General features: G+C 40.3%; 1 protein-coding gene across 1 annotated transcript; it reads left to right on the forward strand.

Annotated features, from left to right (window-relative positions):
* Positions 1-49: 49 nt before the first annotated feature.
* umad1 (UBAP1-MVB12-associated (UMA) domain containing 1) lies at positions 50-10234 on the forward strand. Its single transcript, XM_047384817.1, has 4 exons — positions 50-307; positions 452-540; positions 2046-2131; positions 8312-10234. The coding sequence occupies exons 2-4, from the start codon at positions 459-461 to the stop codon at positions 8579-8581; spliced, it is 438 nt and encodes a 145-aa protein (XP_047240773.1). The 5' UTR covers positions 50-307; positions 452-458; the 3' UTR covers positions 8582-10234.
* The last annotated feature ends 5431 nt before the right edge of the window (positions 10235-15665 follow it).

Here is a 15665-nt window from a genome sequence, read left to right on the forward strand (position 1 = left end):
GTTGTGTTCTAGAATTCTAATCCCCAGAAACAACGAACAGTTCCGCTAAATGTCGCGAACAGGTTAATTTGTCATAGGTGCTGTTATTAGTTTCCTCGCAAATACGGAGCAGGTGTAACTCAGCCAAAGAACCAAAATAACACAGACACGGAGGATATTACAGAACGTACTAACGGAAGATTGTTTGACCTCTATACTCGGTTAGTTCTCATCAAGAAGGAAGGAAACTAGAGGCCCCTAAAGAAGCTAACATTCAGAGGGACCATGATCAACTGACTGCGCTTTGTCGACTCCAGCAGGATCAACAGTAAGACTGACATTACAAAAACCTTTATATTCCCATGGTATCACAGTACAGTCTATAGTTGAACTCTATATAACATTTGTCATTTTCAAGTGTCGTTTGAAATGTACACTTAAAACTAAGAGGTTTTATTTTTGGCTGATGAAGGAAAATCATGTTGAACTTCTTTGGATTGCGGAAGGACTCCAAGAAGTCACCATCTGACAAGGAAGTGGATGGAGGTTTTGTCGTAGTTGGTAAGAATCATGTTAAGGCTCGGAAATAAGCAGGCTGCAGCCAGGTTTACTGTGAGAACAACCAAACAGTGACCGCGGTGTGTGTGTGTGTGTGTGTGTGTGTGTGCGCTGCAACCCCGGTCAGACAGACAGACACAGGGCTGTTCTGCTGCCTTAAGGCAAATACACATTTAACTCCATTTCTTTTTCAAAATAAACATTGTAGTTAAAAAAACAACAACATTTAACACAGCATACAGTGAAAGTAAGAAACTGTTGATGACTTTTTTTTTTAAAGCTTATTAATCATGTGTTCATGTATCATACCAATTGATTTTTGGAATAAAGCTGCTTATACCCACTGCTCAAAAGGAAAGGAACAAGTTTTTTGCAGCACTGAGTACTAATAAATATAGTCAGCATATTGTTTGCTCCACTCTGTTCATCAAAACCAAAATTATAACAAATAAATGTTATACATAACCTTATTGAAGTTGTAATAATTTATCTGCTGTATTATTTTAGCATTTATTAATATAGCTTTCTATATTAAATAAAAGCAAACAGATTATGTTGTAAATTTCTCTTTTTAACCTTTATGTTAATGTGACAGTGAAACCTTACTTGCTACAGCTGTATGTGTCCTCACATTAAGTTGCACATAGTTAATAAAAAATTCTTGAAGGTAGTTGGTTACACTGAATTTTATATGAGAGGTGTTAAAGTGTAATTTTCTGAAACATCAGTTGCCTGCTGATGGCCCGTCTGTGGTTCTGGTGATGAAGCAGATTTAGACACATTTTACTCCCAGATGGTAAAACTCCAACTTTAAGCTGTGACAGAATCAACCAGGATTAATGCTTCTGCTAATTATGAACTGGGTGTAAGTCATACCCTAACTTTTATTTCCTGCTATTAATCTGAGAAAACACTAAACAAACCCCTGGTTACCCAATATTTACCAGTTTTCTTGTTAGATAGCCTTTTATAAATGCTGAGAAGAATTAGCTGGTAAAACCAGTTACACAATAGACATGTCCCATTCATGCTGCAAACAGCATGATGATAAAGCTGGAGAAGTTGGGAGGTTCTTCTCTGATCTGGTGCTATGATGCAACAGTACCGTCAAAATGAGCTGCTCACTGAATTCATTGTGTTATTGGTAATATAAAGCTTAAGGCCAAAGGTTAGTTGAGTTAGGACAAAAATGAAGTCCACTAATTAAAATGTTTGATGTTTTGCTCAGAATTATGAGATCAAAACAGTTTAAGTCAGATCAGTGGTTTATAGAATTGTCAGAACGTATTGGGTTTAAATGTAACAGATTTTAGAAGACATTTGAAGTTTGAGTCAATGTTTTTTTTGATGTAATGATTTTTGAACTGTATGGGATAGTTCTAGTATTCCTGCAGTTTAATTTCTCCAGAAGAAGCGAGGAAAAGCAACCTGAAAAAGCTTTGTGACCTTTCATGATGTAAATACATTTGGTTCCAGCGCTTTCTCTGCATCTTGTCCTTGTTCTGCAGGGGAGACCGCTGGCGAACAAAAGCAGAGGATTCCGACCGTAAACACTGCACAGCCCTCAACCAATGTCATAGTCCAACCATCAAAGGTGAGCTTTGTCAAGGATAAATGTTTAGGCTGCAGCAGTAGGCTTAAACTCCACAGGACTGCACAGTCCACCAAGATGAAAGGCTTGGTTTGTACCTCAGTGGTTATGGTCGGTTTATCCCTGTTACACAATGGCTACCAAAATAATTCTGGTAGCCGTTGTGCTCGATCTTGTGGGCCTGAAATGATGGGCCCTGTCTATTTTCTGATCCCATTATGCACTGTGGATGTCCTGCCTAAGCTTCCTCTGCCTGATGTTAGCCTTAAAGGCACGTTTCCTTTAAAGACACTTCCTTCAGGTAGACTGTTATTGCCCCCCTCATTTCCACCACATTTACCAGGACACAAAGTCAAAATTCACCCAAACAACATGGGGAGGGAGTTAAATGGAGCATGTGAAATTGGTATTTATAGTTTTTTTTATTCAATCATTCAGTTTTAAATACTCTACAGCTCAATTTAAGTCTTTCAGAAGTAAATGTTTCATTCAAAGTAATATTTTATGTTTATAAACCAAGTTACAATCTGAGATACAGATTTTTAGGTCGTGCTGTTGTGTTCCTGTGATTAATGCTTCTATGGGACACGTCTCTCACGCTTAATTTATTCAATATCTGAGAGTGTTAGAAACATCCTTACACTTTGAAGTGATTATAACATGGTTTTAACGTGTAAATGCTGTGAGATCAGCACAAGTTGTTTGGCTAGAACACTGGGTTTTATAATCCTGGCCACCGCTGTTTCTCCTCCACCCTCATCTCAACAGTGAAAGTATAGTTCGACTCATCCGTGGACTTTGCAGTAATTCCGTAGAACTTTAAAATGTCACAATAACAGAATCATAGGTCAGAGTTTTCTTGGTTAAAATACCGGCTTTTAATTCCAGCCTGGAAGCGTCTTTCCGCTGTCAGCCGTTGAGTAAGACATTGGATCGACTGAACACACTGCAGGGGAGGAGTTACCGCTCCTTGTCTGCTGACCCTTGATTTGGTGTTGGTTGAGGAGATAATGATTTATAAAAGAAGGGAAAAAAAAGATATTTCTCTATACTGCCAGTCCTAGTTTTCGTTTTCTGTTGCCATTCTCCACAAGGAGCCTTCTTACTGTTTTATTAGCTCCACCAAGGAGGTCATGTTTTAAGTGCCGTCTGTCTGTCTGTGTTTTAGCAACTTTATGGAAAACGTTACAGACAATTTGTTTTTACCAGACATGTCTCTTAGTCCATGGATGAATCCTTTAAATTTTGGTGGTGATCTGGATTCAGGATTTTTTTTTCTATGGTGTCAGTGACCTTACATTGCGTGATGGAGGAATGCAATCTCTGACTGTCTTGTTGTATGTTTCTATGTTTTTACAGACAGCATGTAAAGGCTCTGGGTCGAACTAAACCTTTCTCATAAAAATGAACACTGTTTGTAAAGTTCTGGAAAACTTGTCTAATTATGAACATCCTGTTGAAATTTACAGCATTGTTTGCATGTATACATTTAGAACAAATGGTCCATTTATACAGTTTAGTACATATGTATAGTACTTAGTGTATAAAAACCTAATTCACACATTGTCACTAAGGTCATTAATTGAACCAACTTCAGCCACTATTACATGGTTTCTGCAGGTTCCTAAAAATTCTACTGAACCCTGAAAAGAATTCTTAAAACGGACTTATTAATAAAATCAAAACTCTTTTGTTAGTTATTTACTACCAGGAGAGTGAGTATTTAACAAACTATGAAATCAAGTATTTCACTTTTTGATGAAGACCCATCAACAACAACTGTTACAAGGAGTCAAATGCCAGAGCTGAAAACAAAAACTTCACATCATAGTAATATTTAACTTAATGAAATAGTAAGGAATGTCTATTTGATGTTATTTTGTAGGTTTTAGATGCACCAGTTTGCCAAACGTATTCGCTTGTCTGTGTTCACACATATATGAACTCTAAAGGAATTAATCTACAGGGTTTAATGTGATGTCAGTCCACCCTTTCATTCATTCATTCATTCATCTTCTATACCGCTTATTCCATAGTGGGTCACAGGGTGGAAACGGGGCATCAAACATAAAGCACACACCTTCATGCCTGGAGTTCCAGGGTGGTTGTGTGACAAAATGTCCTGTATTCTGCATGTGTCTGAATTAAGGAGAATCTTTGAGCCAAATTTCCAAATTGTATGTTTGGTAAATAATTCAATTCAGTCAGTCATTTTCTACCGCTACTTCCATAGTGGGTCGTGGGGGAGCTGGAGCCTATCTCCAGCAGTCTACAGGCGGGAGGCGGGGTACACCCTGGACAGGTCACCAGTCCATCACAGGGCAACACAGAGACACACAGGACAAACAACCAAGCAGACACTCATTCACACCTAAAGCCAATTTAGAGAGACCAGTTTATCTAACAGGCATGTCTTTGGACTGTGGGAGGAAGTTGGAGTACCCGGTGAGAACCCACGCATGCACGGGGAGAACATGCAAACTCCATGCAGAAAGACTCCTGGCCAATTCACAGCACATGTTGTCTCAAGGCGCTTTACAAAGTCAATTTAATCAAATCATACAGATTTCAAGTCAGGTACATACATCAGATTCAGTTATTTATTCAAATTGGATAAAAAGTTTTTCTATCTAAGGAAACACAGCAGGTTGAATCGAGTCAGAGACTTGTAGCATTCACTCCTCCTGGATGAGCATGTAGAGACAGTGGACAGTCACTGGTGTTGACTTTGCAGCAATCCCTCATACTGAGCATGCATGTAGCGACAGTGGAGAGGAAAAACTCCCTTTTAACAGGAAGAAACCTCCAGCAGAACCATCTTACTGTGAGCGGTCATCTGCCACGACCGACTGGGGGTTTGAGAGAACAGACCAGAGACACAAAAAGAACACAGATCCAGGAGTACTTTCTATGGGAAGGAAAAGTAAATGTTAGTGGATGTAGCTCCTTTAGTGGCTTCATCTAGGAGAGATCAGCTTGACAAAGAACCTCTGAACCAGTATTCAGGTCTAGAGTGTGAAATGGAGCACATACAGTCGGGAGAACAAGTATTTGATACACTGCCAGTTTTGCAGGTTTTTATTTTATTGCATAACATAAATATTTGATACATCAGAAAAACAAAACTTAATATTTGGTACAGAGACCCTTGTTTGCAATTACAGATATCAGACGTTTCCTGTAGTTCTTGACGAGGTTTGCACACACTGCAGCAGGGATTCTGGACCACTCCTCCATACAGATCTTCTCCTGATCCTTCAGGTTTCAGGGCTGTCACTGCACAATACAGACTTTCAGCTCCCTCCAAGATTTTCGATTGGGTTCAGGTCTGGAGACAGGCTAGGCCACTCCAGGACCTTGAGATGCTTCTTAGGGAGCCACTCCTTAGTTGCCCTGGCTGTGTGCTTCGGGTCGTTGTCATGCTGGAAGACCCAGCCACGACCCATCTTCAGTGCCCTTACTGAGGGAAGAAAGTTGTTGGCTAAGATCTCCCGATACATGACCCCATCCATCCTCCCCTCAATAAGGTGCAGAAAAGCATCCCCAAAGAATGATGTTTCCACCTCCATGCTTCACGGTAGGGATGGTGTTCTTGGGGTTGTAGTCATCTTTCTTCCTCCTCCAAACACGGCGGGTGGAGTTTAGACCAAAGAGCTCCATTTTGGTCTCACCAGACCACATGACCTTCTCCCATTCTGGATCATCCAGATGGTCACTGACAGACTTCAGGTGGACCTGGACATGCGATGGCTTGATCAGAGGGACCTTTCGTGTGCTGCAGGATTTTAATCCATGGCGGCTGTAGCCCATCCCAGCTTTGTGCAGTTCTACTATTTTATCCCTGATGTCCTTCCACAGCTCTCTGGTCTTGGCCATTGTGGAGAGGTTGGAGTTTGTTTCATTGAGTGTGTGGACAGGTGTATTTTATACAGATAACGAGTTCAAACAGGTGCAATTAATACAGGTAATGAGTGGAGAACAGGAGGGCTTCTTAAAGAAGGACTAACAGGCCTGTGAGAGCCGGGATTCTTACTGGTTGTTAGGTGATAAAATACTTATGTCATACAATAAAATGCAAATTAATTACCGTACTTAAAAATCACACAATGTGATTTTCTGGATTGTTTAATATTCCGTCACTCACAGTTGAAGAGTACCTATGATAAAACATAAAGACTTCTACATGCTTTGCAAGTGGGAAAACCTGCAAAATCTGCAGTGTACCAAATACTTGTTCTCCCCACTGTACAGTTAGTCACAATAGAAGCTCAGCTAGTAGCTATGTCTAGGAGAGATGGGGTTAAACACTGAAAGGCAGGGCCAAGTGTATCATCTGTATGAGATGAGCATTAAGGTGCCACAGCTAAACACAGAGCCAGGTCGGATGTAGCTTCTAGAAAAATACAAAATAGAGAGAGAACATAAAATTAAAAGCTGAAATAACAGCAAACAATGCAAAACTGGAGAGCAGTATGAGAATGTAGCGGAGAGTGAAAGTGGTCAGCCTAAGCCTGTAGCAGCATAACTACAGAGATAGCTCAGAACAACCTAAGCCACTCTAACTATAGGCTATATAAAAAAGGAAAGTTTTAAGCCTAGCCTTAAAAGTAGACAGAGTGTCTGCCTCACGGATTAAAACCGGGAGCTGGTTCCACAGGAGAGGAGCCTGATAACTAAAGGATCTGACTCCCATTCTACTTCTAGAGACTCTAGGAACCACCAGTAAACCTGCAGTCTGAGAACGAAGTGCTCTGTTAGTAATATATGGAACAATCAGATCTCTGATGTATGATGGAGCTAGATCATTAAGGACTTTATATGTAAGAAGGAGAATTTTAAATTCTATTCTGGATTTAACAGGGAGCCAATGAAGGGAAGCTAAAATAGGAGAAATATGATCTCTCTTAAATTTTCATCAGAACTCTTGCTGCAGGGTTTGAATCAGCTGCATTTTGTGGACATCCCGATAGTAAGAAATTATAATAGAAGTAACAAATGCATGGACTAGTTTTTCAGCGTCACTCCTGGATAGGATATTTCTAATTGTGGCAATGTTCTGGAGGTGAAAGAAGGAAATCCTAGAAAATTGCTTAGTATAGGATTTAAATGACATGTTCTGGTCAAAAATAACACCAAGGTTTTTTACTTTATTACCAGAGGTCAGTTTAATGTCATCCACATTAAGTGATTGACTAAGCAGTTTTTTTGTTTCTTCAAAAATTCCTGTCCAAAGATGACAACTTCTGCAGTAAATTTAAAAACATTCACATTTTTAGGTCTTCAAGATATGTCTGTAGTCTATCTAAACTGGTTGGGCTCATCAGCATAAATAAATAAAGCTGAGTATCATCAGCATAACAGTGAAAATGTATCCTATGCTGCCTGATAATTTTACCTATTGGAAGTATATATATATATAGTGAAGAGAATTGGTCCAAGTACTGAACCCTGTGGTACTCCACAATTAACCCTGGAGTTTGAAGATGATTTATCATTTACATGAACAAACTAGAATCTGACAAAAAGTCAGACAAAAATGATTTAATAAAGATATAAATAAAACCCTAAACCTTCTGGTGTCTGTGAGAAGGCTGAGGCTGAAGAGGATTTTATTTATCAACTTCTCAGTGGATCCTAGAGTACATACAAATCAACAAAAGAATAATTTCATGAGAGAAAAATGCAAGGTATTGTAATGTAAGCCATAGTCCAGAACTAATTGGTGTAGAAAATCTGTGCGGTCACCTGAAGAGCACTGGATTTTAGTTTTGCAAGGAAAACGTTAGCATTGTTGCCAAGTCAAGATGTGGGATACTAACAGGCTTCCAATAAAGAAGACTAGATGCTGAGATTGAGTCAACAGATGCTTTAATAAAGTAGAAGTTTATGGCACCTTCATAAAAAGATTTGTTTCTTTTTCAGTTGTATTGTAGAACAAAAGGACAAAAAAAAAAAAGTTTGGAAAGGATTTGTCTTGGGCTGGGTACTTTTTTAAAACCATAGTAAATGAGTTTTGCTGGCATCGAGAAAATACCAATATGTTATTTAACAAACAGGGTATCGTCTCCTTTGTATTTATCTGTTAAACTAGGGTCCAAATACAGTTTTTGCATTTTTTAATAACTGCCTGGCTTTTCTGTAAATTAGATTTCTGTAGAGTAACATACCTCTTTTCCCTCACAGTCATCCTGTGCAACTCCATTTCAACCAGCTGATGAAAATCCCCCAGCAGCTTTACTTCATATACCTGGCGGCCATCCAGCTGTGGAAGTCTCTTCGGCCCTCCCAGATCTTCTGGGAGACATCCCTTTCACATTAGCCCCTCATGTCCTGGCCATGCAGGCTGGATCCAACCTGCTCCCTGATGTTCTGCTGTCCAGAGACATAAACTACAATCTGGCTAGCTTCCAGTATGACTTCACTTTAGAGAACACTGTTCTCCACAGCAGTTAGTCTGTTTGGGTTTTTTCATCATCAGGAGCTTCCTGTTGGCTAATATTGACACTTCAAAAAAAACTAATTAAAAAGTAAAAATAAACTGATTTAAATCAGCAGCAGAGAACTGTATAGCTTTACATTTCTCTAGCTGGGTTCTTATCTCTTTTTGGATTTGAAACAGAAAATAAGTGGTTCAGGTTTTACACAATGTTACTGGAGAGAAGCTCAGTTACCCGTTACCTCAGAGAAAAACTAGGGCAGTTATCATTTGGTCCTGTTGTTAGGCACACCGCTGGCACTCTGTGTTGCTGCTGTAATTTGTTTGAGAAGAAGTCCTATTTAATCCATCTTTGGCTCCAGGTTGTGGAGTTTGTCATGTTGTATCATAAATGATTTGATCTCCACTTATTTTTTGCAATATGAAAGTCTGCATAGCATATTAGTCCTGTGGCAACAAACACACCACTCTCCCAAGGTTTCAGATCAAGTAAAAAGTGAATGTATTCAAGATTGAAGCTGTTGGTCAGAAAATGTGTTTGTATGTAGGAACAGCTTCAAAACTCACATAAATGGCATTGGTGTGAAAGCTTACCAAACCTCTAATATCTTCAACATCCGTCTGTTAGTGAAACAGAAATGCTAAACAGACAACATTGTGACAAAAACAGCTCAGGATTGGCTGTTTGTCTTTGGAACAGTTTAGCTCCAGTTAGATTTTCTTAACAGCGTGATCCACTTTACTTAAGTTTCAAAGAGATGTAAAAGGTCATTTCTTTAGACTAGGCAGCCACTCACTGTTACCTAGGTAAGAGAGAAAAAAAAGCTTGAAAAATGAATGTATAAATAATTATGTTTAATGAGATCCATGTCAAACAAATCAGAGGAGATTGGACATACTGGAAACACTGGAAACCAAAAAAAAAAACAGCCTATATTTGCTGTGAAATATGTAGCAAAAAGTGGGTTCATTTCCCACTGACTACCTTTTCCCCTTTTAATTACGGTCTTTTCTCTCATCCAGCATTTTTTTCTTCCATTAAATTATTGAGTCACTTGTGAGATTTTTCTTTGTGCTTTTCTATGGCCTACCTATTTTCGATAGAAGTTAGTCAAATACAAACATCCAGATTTTGTTTAGGACACATGTTTTGTCTCTGTAAAAGTTGTAATGACAGAATGCACACAGTACACAGCGGGAACCCACAGGGGGACTGTGTTGTATTTCTACATTTGAACAATATCATGATGATATATTCCACTTGTACAGTTTAACAACAACATAGCGTCTTTTTCTTTCACTTCAATTGTCTTGTGCTTGAGCTAATTTTAGTGAGAAGACTTTTCTCATTCTAAGCTTTAGATGTTAGCACCCAGTCAGTTTGTTCATGTTGGTTGCTAGTTAAGTCTTTACACCTGTTGCAAAAGCTTTGCACTGATTTTAACGTATCAGCCAATATACAAACCTTGTGTTTCTTAGTTGGATAAACTGTATTATAACATATATAACGTTGCCTTTCCTTGGTTCTTTTTTTAGTGCTGCTTGTTCTCTGGTTAATGTTCTATGTTCAGCCATCTTTACCAAGCCGTTTCTTTTCAAATGAACAGAATTCTCTATCACCTGTGCCTTTATCATACAGACTACCGAATAAAATCGTTTTCTTCTAACAACTTATGTTGTGAGTTATTAAGATTATGTTGGTAGCGGTTGAAACTCTGGCTGATAAATTCCGTTCCACTTATACAATCCTAATGGGCAACAAAACATCTGTTTGACCTCTTCTGTTTTAGGAGGACAGAAGCTCTGTCAGAACCACACTGACACAAGCAGCAATCTACAGCTGATTAGTATTATTTTATTGTTGGTTAACAGTAAAAGAAGGCAGTTTGTTAAGGTCCAAAAATGTAAATAAACAACCTTAGGAACCAGGAGTTTCTACTGGCAGATAATATAAACAGAAACAGAGGAGACACGCACAGGTCATGACTGTTAGTCATTGCTTTATCAAGGAGGATTAAGTAAAATAATTTAGAGTAAAAGTTTATTGCACCAAAAGATGTCCCTTCATTTAGCATTAGCAACTATATCCTGGAAACAAGTTTCTATGACTGCATAGAAACAGGTTTCTATGTCTGTTCACACCATTCTGTTGTAGATTTGCTGCTGTTTGGATCATAGTTGACCCAGTCTAGTCCAAGCCTTAGCTGTTTGACACCTGTAGAGTCAATAGATGGAGCTCATTTTAAACACTGCATTGACTTAGGGAAGACTGGCGATTGTCATAAATGCTTCTCACTGGTGAATATTCTTAGTCACTTTACAACTTGTTTAGAAATGACCTTATAACCCGTCAGCAACAGGAATATTCGCTTCAGCTAAATCATGGTCATTGTCTGTCCTTGGCATTGTGTTGTGACACAAGCGAGTTTGCTGCAAACCAGTAAACTGCCAAAATGGTATTCATAGTCTTTTCCCCTGACTGTATAGTCAAAGTAAGCCAGTCTTTTGTCTGTGTGTCAAACCCAGGGGCACATGCTTTTAATCAGGCAGAGAAGGCAATACAACAGTCAATAAAAAGGAGGTCAGAAAATTATTACAATAAGATAAGAAAATTCCAGGTCTCTTGAGCATCTCCTCTCAGGTGTTACGTCCACCAGGCTCGTTTGGTGGGGTAACATTGAAGGAGACCACACAAGGATTTTCTTACAAAAACAAAAGGATTGTTTACTTAAAGAAATTAAACCTGAAAAGGAATACCTGATATGAGAAACCAAAATTAAGATTAATCAAAGCCCAGACACAATAACCTAAAGCCAAAAACCAACCTTACAACCAAATCAGCGGGTGGAATTGCAGGAGAGCCTCCCTTGTGCTGCATACATGGCAGCTTTTAAGCAGTAGCAGCATTTTTTGATGTAGGAGATGGAAAACTAGCAATAGCTTGGACCTTAGCCTGCACACAGTAGCTTTTGCAAATTCACATTTTGCCAAGTTTACTGTTAAATAAGCGTCTTGAAGACAATGAAACAATCCCCGGATACATAATATGTGTTCAGGCCATGTATCACCACTTCATCATCCAAGTAGACAGCACACCCTTTCAGGGGAGCAACCACTTGGTTCATCAATCGCTGGAATATGGCTGGTGCATTCCGAAGACCAAAACTCATTACTGTATAAGAATATAACCGAGATGGTATAGTAAAAGAAGAAACCTTTTGGGCTCAAGCAGACAAGGGCACTTGATAATAACCTTTGAGCAAATCAGATTTACTCACAAACTTAGTCCCAACACGATCAACACAGTCTTCCATCCGAGGAAATGGATATGAGTCAGGTTTTTGCTTTTCAGTTTCCTGTTGTCAGTACAGAATCTATAACCATCAGGTTTATTTACCAACAAACACGGTGAAGCCCAACTGGAACAGGATGGTTTAGCCATTCCATTTTCCAACAAATACTGAACTTCTGACTCCAAACATTCAACACAAAAGAAATGCTGATGGATGGGATGCACTTTTTCTACATCAATATCATGCTCAACTAAATTAGTACGTGTTGGAAAATCCAAAACTAACTGCTTCAACTGCTGACTTCTTTCTGCAGACAAATGACCCAATAATACACTGCTCAAAAAAATAAAGGGAACACTTAAACAACACAATATAACTCCAAGCACATCAAACTTCTGTAAAATCAAATTGTCCACTTAGGAAGCAACACTGATTGACAATCAATTTCACATGCTGTTGTGCAAATGGAATAGACAACAGGGGGAAATCTTTGGCGATTAGCAAGACACACTCAATAAAGGAGCGGTTCTGCAGGTGGGACCACAGACCACTTCTCAGTACCGATGCTTTCTGGCTGATGTTTTGGTCACTTTTGAATGTTGGTGGTGCTTTCACACTCGTGGTAGCATGAGACGGACTCTACAACCCACACAAGTGGCTCAGGTTGTGCAGCCCATCCAGGATGGCACATCAATGCAAGCTGTGGCAAGAAGGTTTGCTGTGTCTGTCAGCGTAGTGTCCAGAGCCTGGAGGCATTACCAGGAGACAGGCCAGTACACCAGGAGACCTGGAGGAGGATGTAGGAGGGCAACAACCCAGCAGCAGGACCGCTGCCTCCGCCTTTGTGCAAGGAGGATCAGGAGGAGCACTGCCAGAGCCCTGCAAAATGACGTCCATCAGGCCACAAATGTGCATGTGTCTGCACAAACGGTTAGAAAACGACTCCATGAGGATGGTATGAGGGCCCGACGTCCACAAATGGGGGTTGTGCTCACAGCCCAACACCATGCAGGACGCTTGGCATTTGCCAGAGAACACCAGGATTGGCAAATTTACCACTGGCGCCCTGAGCTCTTCACAGATGAAAACAGGTTCACACTGAGCACATGTGACAGACGTGACAGAGTCTGGAAACACCGTGGAGAGCGATCTGCTGCCTGCAACATCCTTCAGCATAACCGGTTTGGCAGTGGGTCAGTAATGGTGTGGGGTGGCATTTCTTTCCATGTGCTTCCCAGAGGTAGCCTAACTGCCATTAGGTACCAAGATGAGATCCTCAGACCCCTTGTGAGACCATATGCTGGTGCGGTTGGCCCTGGGTTCCTCCTAATGCAGGACAATGCTAGACCTCATGTGGCTGGAGTGTGTCAGAAGTTCCAGCAAGATGAAGACATTGAAGCTATGGACTAGTCCAGGTCTGGGAGGAGATCCCTCAGGAGACCATCCATCGTCTCATCAGGAGCATGTCCAGGTGTTGTAGGGAGGTCATACAGACACGTGGAGGCCACAGACAATACTGAGCCTCATTTTGACTTGTTTTAAGGACATTACATCAAAGTTGGATCAGCCTCTAGTGTGTTTTTCCACTTTAATTTTGTGTGTGACTCCAAATCCAGGCCTCCATTGGTTAATAAATTTGATTTCCATTGATGATTTTTGTGTTATTTTGTTGTCAGCACATTCAACTTTGTACAGAACAAAGTATTCAATGAGAATATTTAATTTATTCAGATCTAGGATGTGTTATTTGAGTGTTCCCTTTATTTTTTTAAGCAGTGTAGTTGTAAGTTGGATAATATCACAGAGTTCTTGAGTCTGGGCTGGAACAGAGCATCATCTGGACTCTGCACATCCTCATCCAACCTGTCTATAGATCAAGTCTACTTTCACAGAAGAGGCAACGGCCTTCACTTCTTTCTCTTCCGGAATCCGACTGAAGTAAGGCTTTAGTAAATTTACATGGCAAAACTGAATCGGTCGTTTCCAATCTTGGATAGAAACCACATAATCTTGCACCGACACCTGTTTCAAAACAGAATATGGACCATAGAACTTTGCCTGAATGGGAGAACCTTGAACAGGAAGTAAAGCAAGGACCTTGTCTCCTGGGTGAAACCCAATTCTTAGCCTTCTGGTCAAACCATTGTTTCATTTTTCTTTAAACCCTTTTAAGATTCTCAGAAGCTACAGGGGTTGGACAATGAAAGTGAAACACCTGGTTTTAGACCACAATAATTTATTAGTATGGTGTAGGGCCTCCTTTTGCGGCCAATACAGCGTCAATTTGTCTTGGGAATGACATACAGGTCCTTCTCAAAAAATTAGCATATTGTGATAAAGTTCATTATTTTCTATAATGTAATGATGAAAATTTAACATTCATATATTTTAGATTCATTGCACACTAACTGAAATATTTCAGGTCTTTTATTGTCTTAATACAGATGATTTTGGCATACAGCTCATGAAAACCCAAAATTCCTATCTCACAAAATTAGCATATTTCATCCGACCAATAAAAGAAAAGTGTTTTTAATACAAACAACGTCAACCTTCAAATAATCATGTACAGTTATGCACTCAATACTTGGTCGGGAATCCTTTTGCAGAAATGACTGCTTCAATGCGGCGTGGCATGGAGGCAATCAGCCTGTGGCACTGCTGAGGTCTTATGGAGGCCCAGGATGCTTCGATAGCGGCCTTTAGCTTATCCAGAGTGTTGGGTCTTGAGTCTCTCAACGTTCTCTTCACAATATCCCACAGATTCTCTATGGGGTTCAGGTCAGGAGAGTTGTCAGGCAAATTGAGCATAGTGATACCATGGTCAGTAAACTATTTACCAGTGGTTTTGGCACTGTGAGCAGGTGCCAGGTCGTGCTGAAAAATGAAATCTTCATCTCCATAAAGCTTTTCAGCAGATGGAAGCATGAAGTGCTCCAAAATCTCCTGATAGCTAGCTGCATTGACCCTGCCCTTGATAAAACACAGTGGACCAACACCAGCAGCTGACACAGCACCCCAGACCATCACTGACTGTGGGTACTTGACACTGGACTTCTGGCATTTTGGCATTTCCTTCTCCCCAGTCTTCCTCCAGACTCTGGCACCTTGATTTCCGAATGACATGCAGAATTTGCTTTCATCCGAAAAAAGTACTTTGGACCACTGAGCAACAGTCCAGTGCTGCTTCTCTGTAGCCCAGGTCTGGGGAATGCGGCACCTGTAGCCCATTTCCTGCACACGCCTGTGCACGGTGGCTCTGTATGTTTCTACTCCAGACTCAGTCCACTGCTTCCGCAGGTCCCCCAAGGTCTGGAATCGGCCCTTCTCCACAATCTTCCTCAGGGTCCGGTCACCTCTTCTCGTTGTGCAGTGTTTTCTGCCACACTTTTTCCTTCCCACAGACTTCCCACTGAGGTGCCTTGATACAGCACTCTGGGAACAGCCTATTCGTTCAGAAATGTCTTTCTGTGTCTTACCCTCTTGCTTGAGGGTGTCAATAGTGGCCTTCTGGACAGCAGTCAGGTTGGCAGTCTTACCCATGATTGGGGTTTTGAGTGATGAACCAGGCTGGGAGTTTTAAAGGCCTCAGGAATCTTTTGCAGGTGTTTAGAGTTAACTCGTTGATTCAGATGATTAGGTTCATAGCTCGTTTAGAGACCCTTTTAATTATATGCTAATTTTGTGAGATAGGAATTTTGGGTTTTCATGAGCTGTATGCCAAAATCATCCGTATTAAGACAATAAAAGACCTGAAATATTTCAGTTAGTGTGCAATGAATCTAAAATATATGAATGTTAAATTTTC

This window comes from Girardinichthys multiradiatus, chromosome 13, assembly GCF_021462225.1.
Source record: "Girardinichthys multiradiatus isolate DD_20200921_A chromosome 13, DD_fGirMul_XY1, whole genome shotgun sequence".
Taxonomy (NCBI): Eukaryota; Metazoa; Chordata; class Actinopteri; order Cyprinodontiformes; family Goodeidae; genus Girardinichthys; species Girardinichthys multiradiatus.

Bases quoted from the DNA above. Each gene is read 5' to 3' on its own strand.
- umad1 (XM_047384817.1), top strand. From the start codon at position 459: ATGTTGAACTTCTTTGGATTGCGGAAGGACTCCAAGAAGTCACCATCT. The intron at 541-2,045 runs GTAAGAATCATG...CTTGTTCTGCAG, and splicing joins TGGAGGTTTTGTCGTAGTTG to GGGAGACCGCTGGCGAACAA. The intron at 2,132-8,311 runs GTGAGCTTTGTC...TTTCCCTCACAG, and splicing joins TCATAGTCCAACCATCAAAG to TCATCCTGTGCAACTCCATT.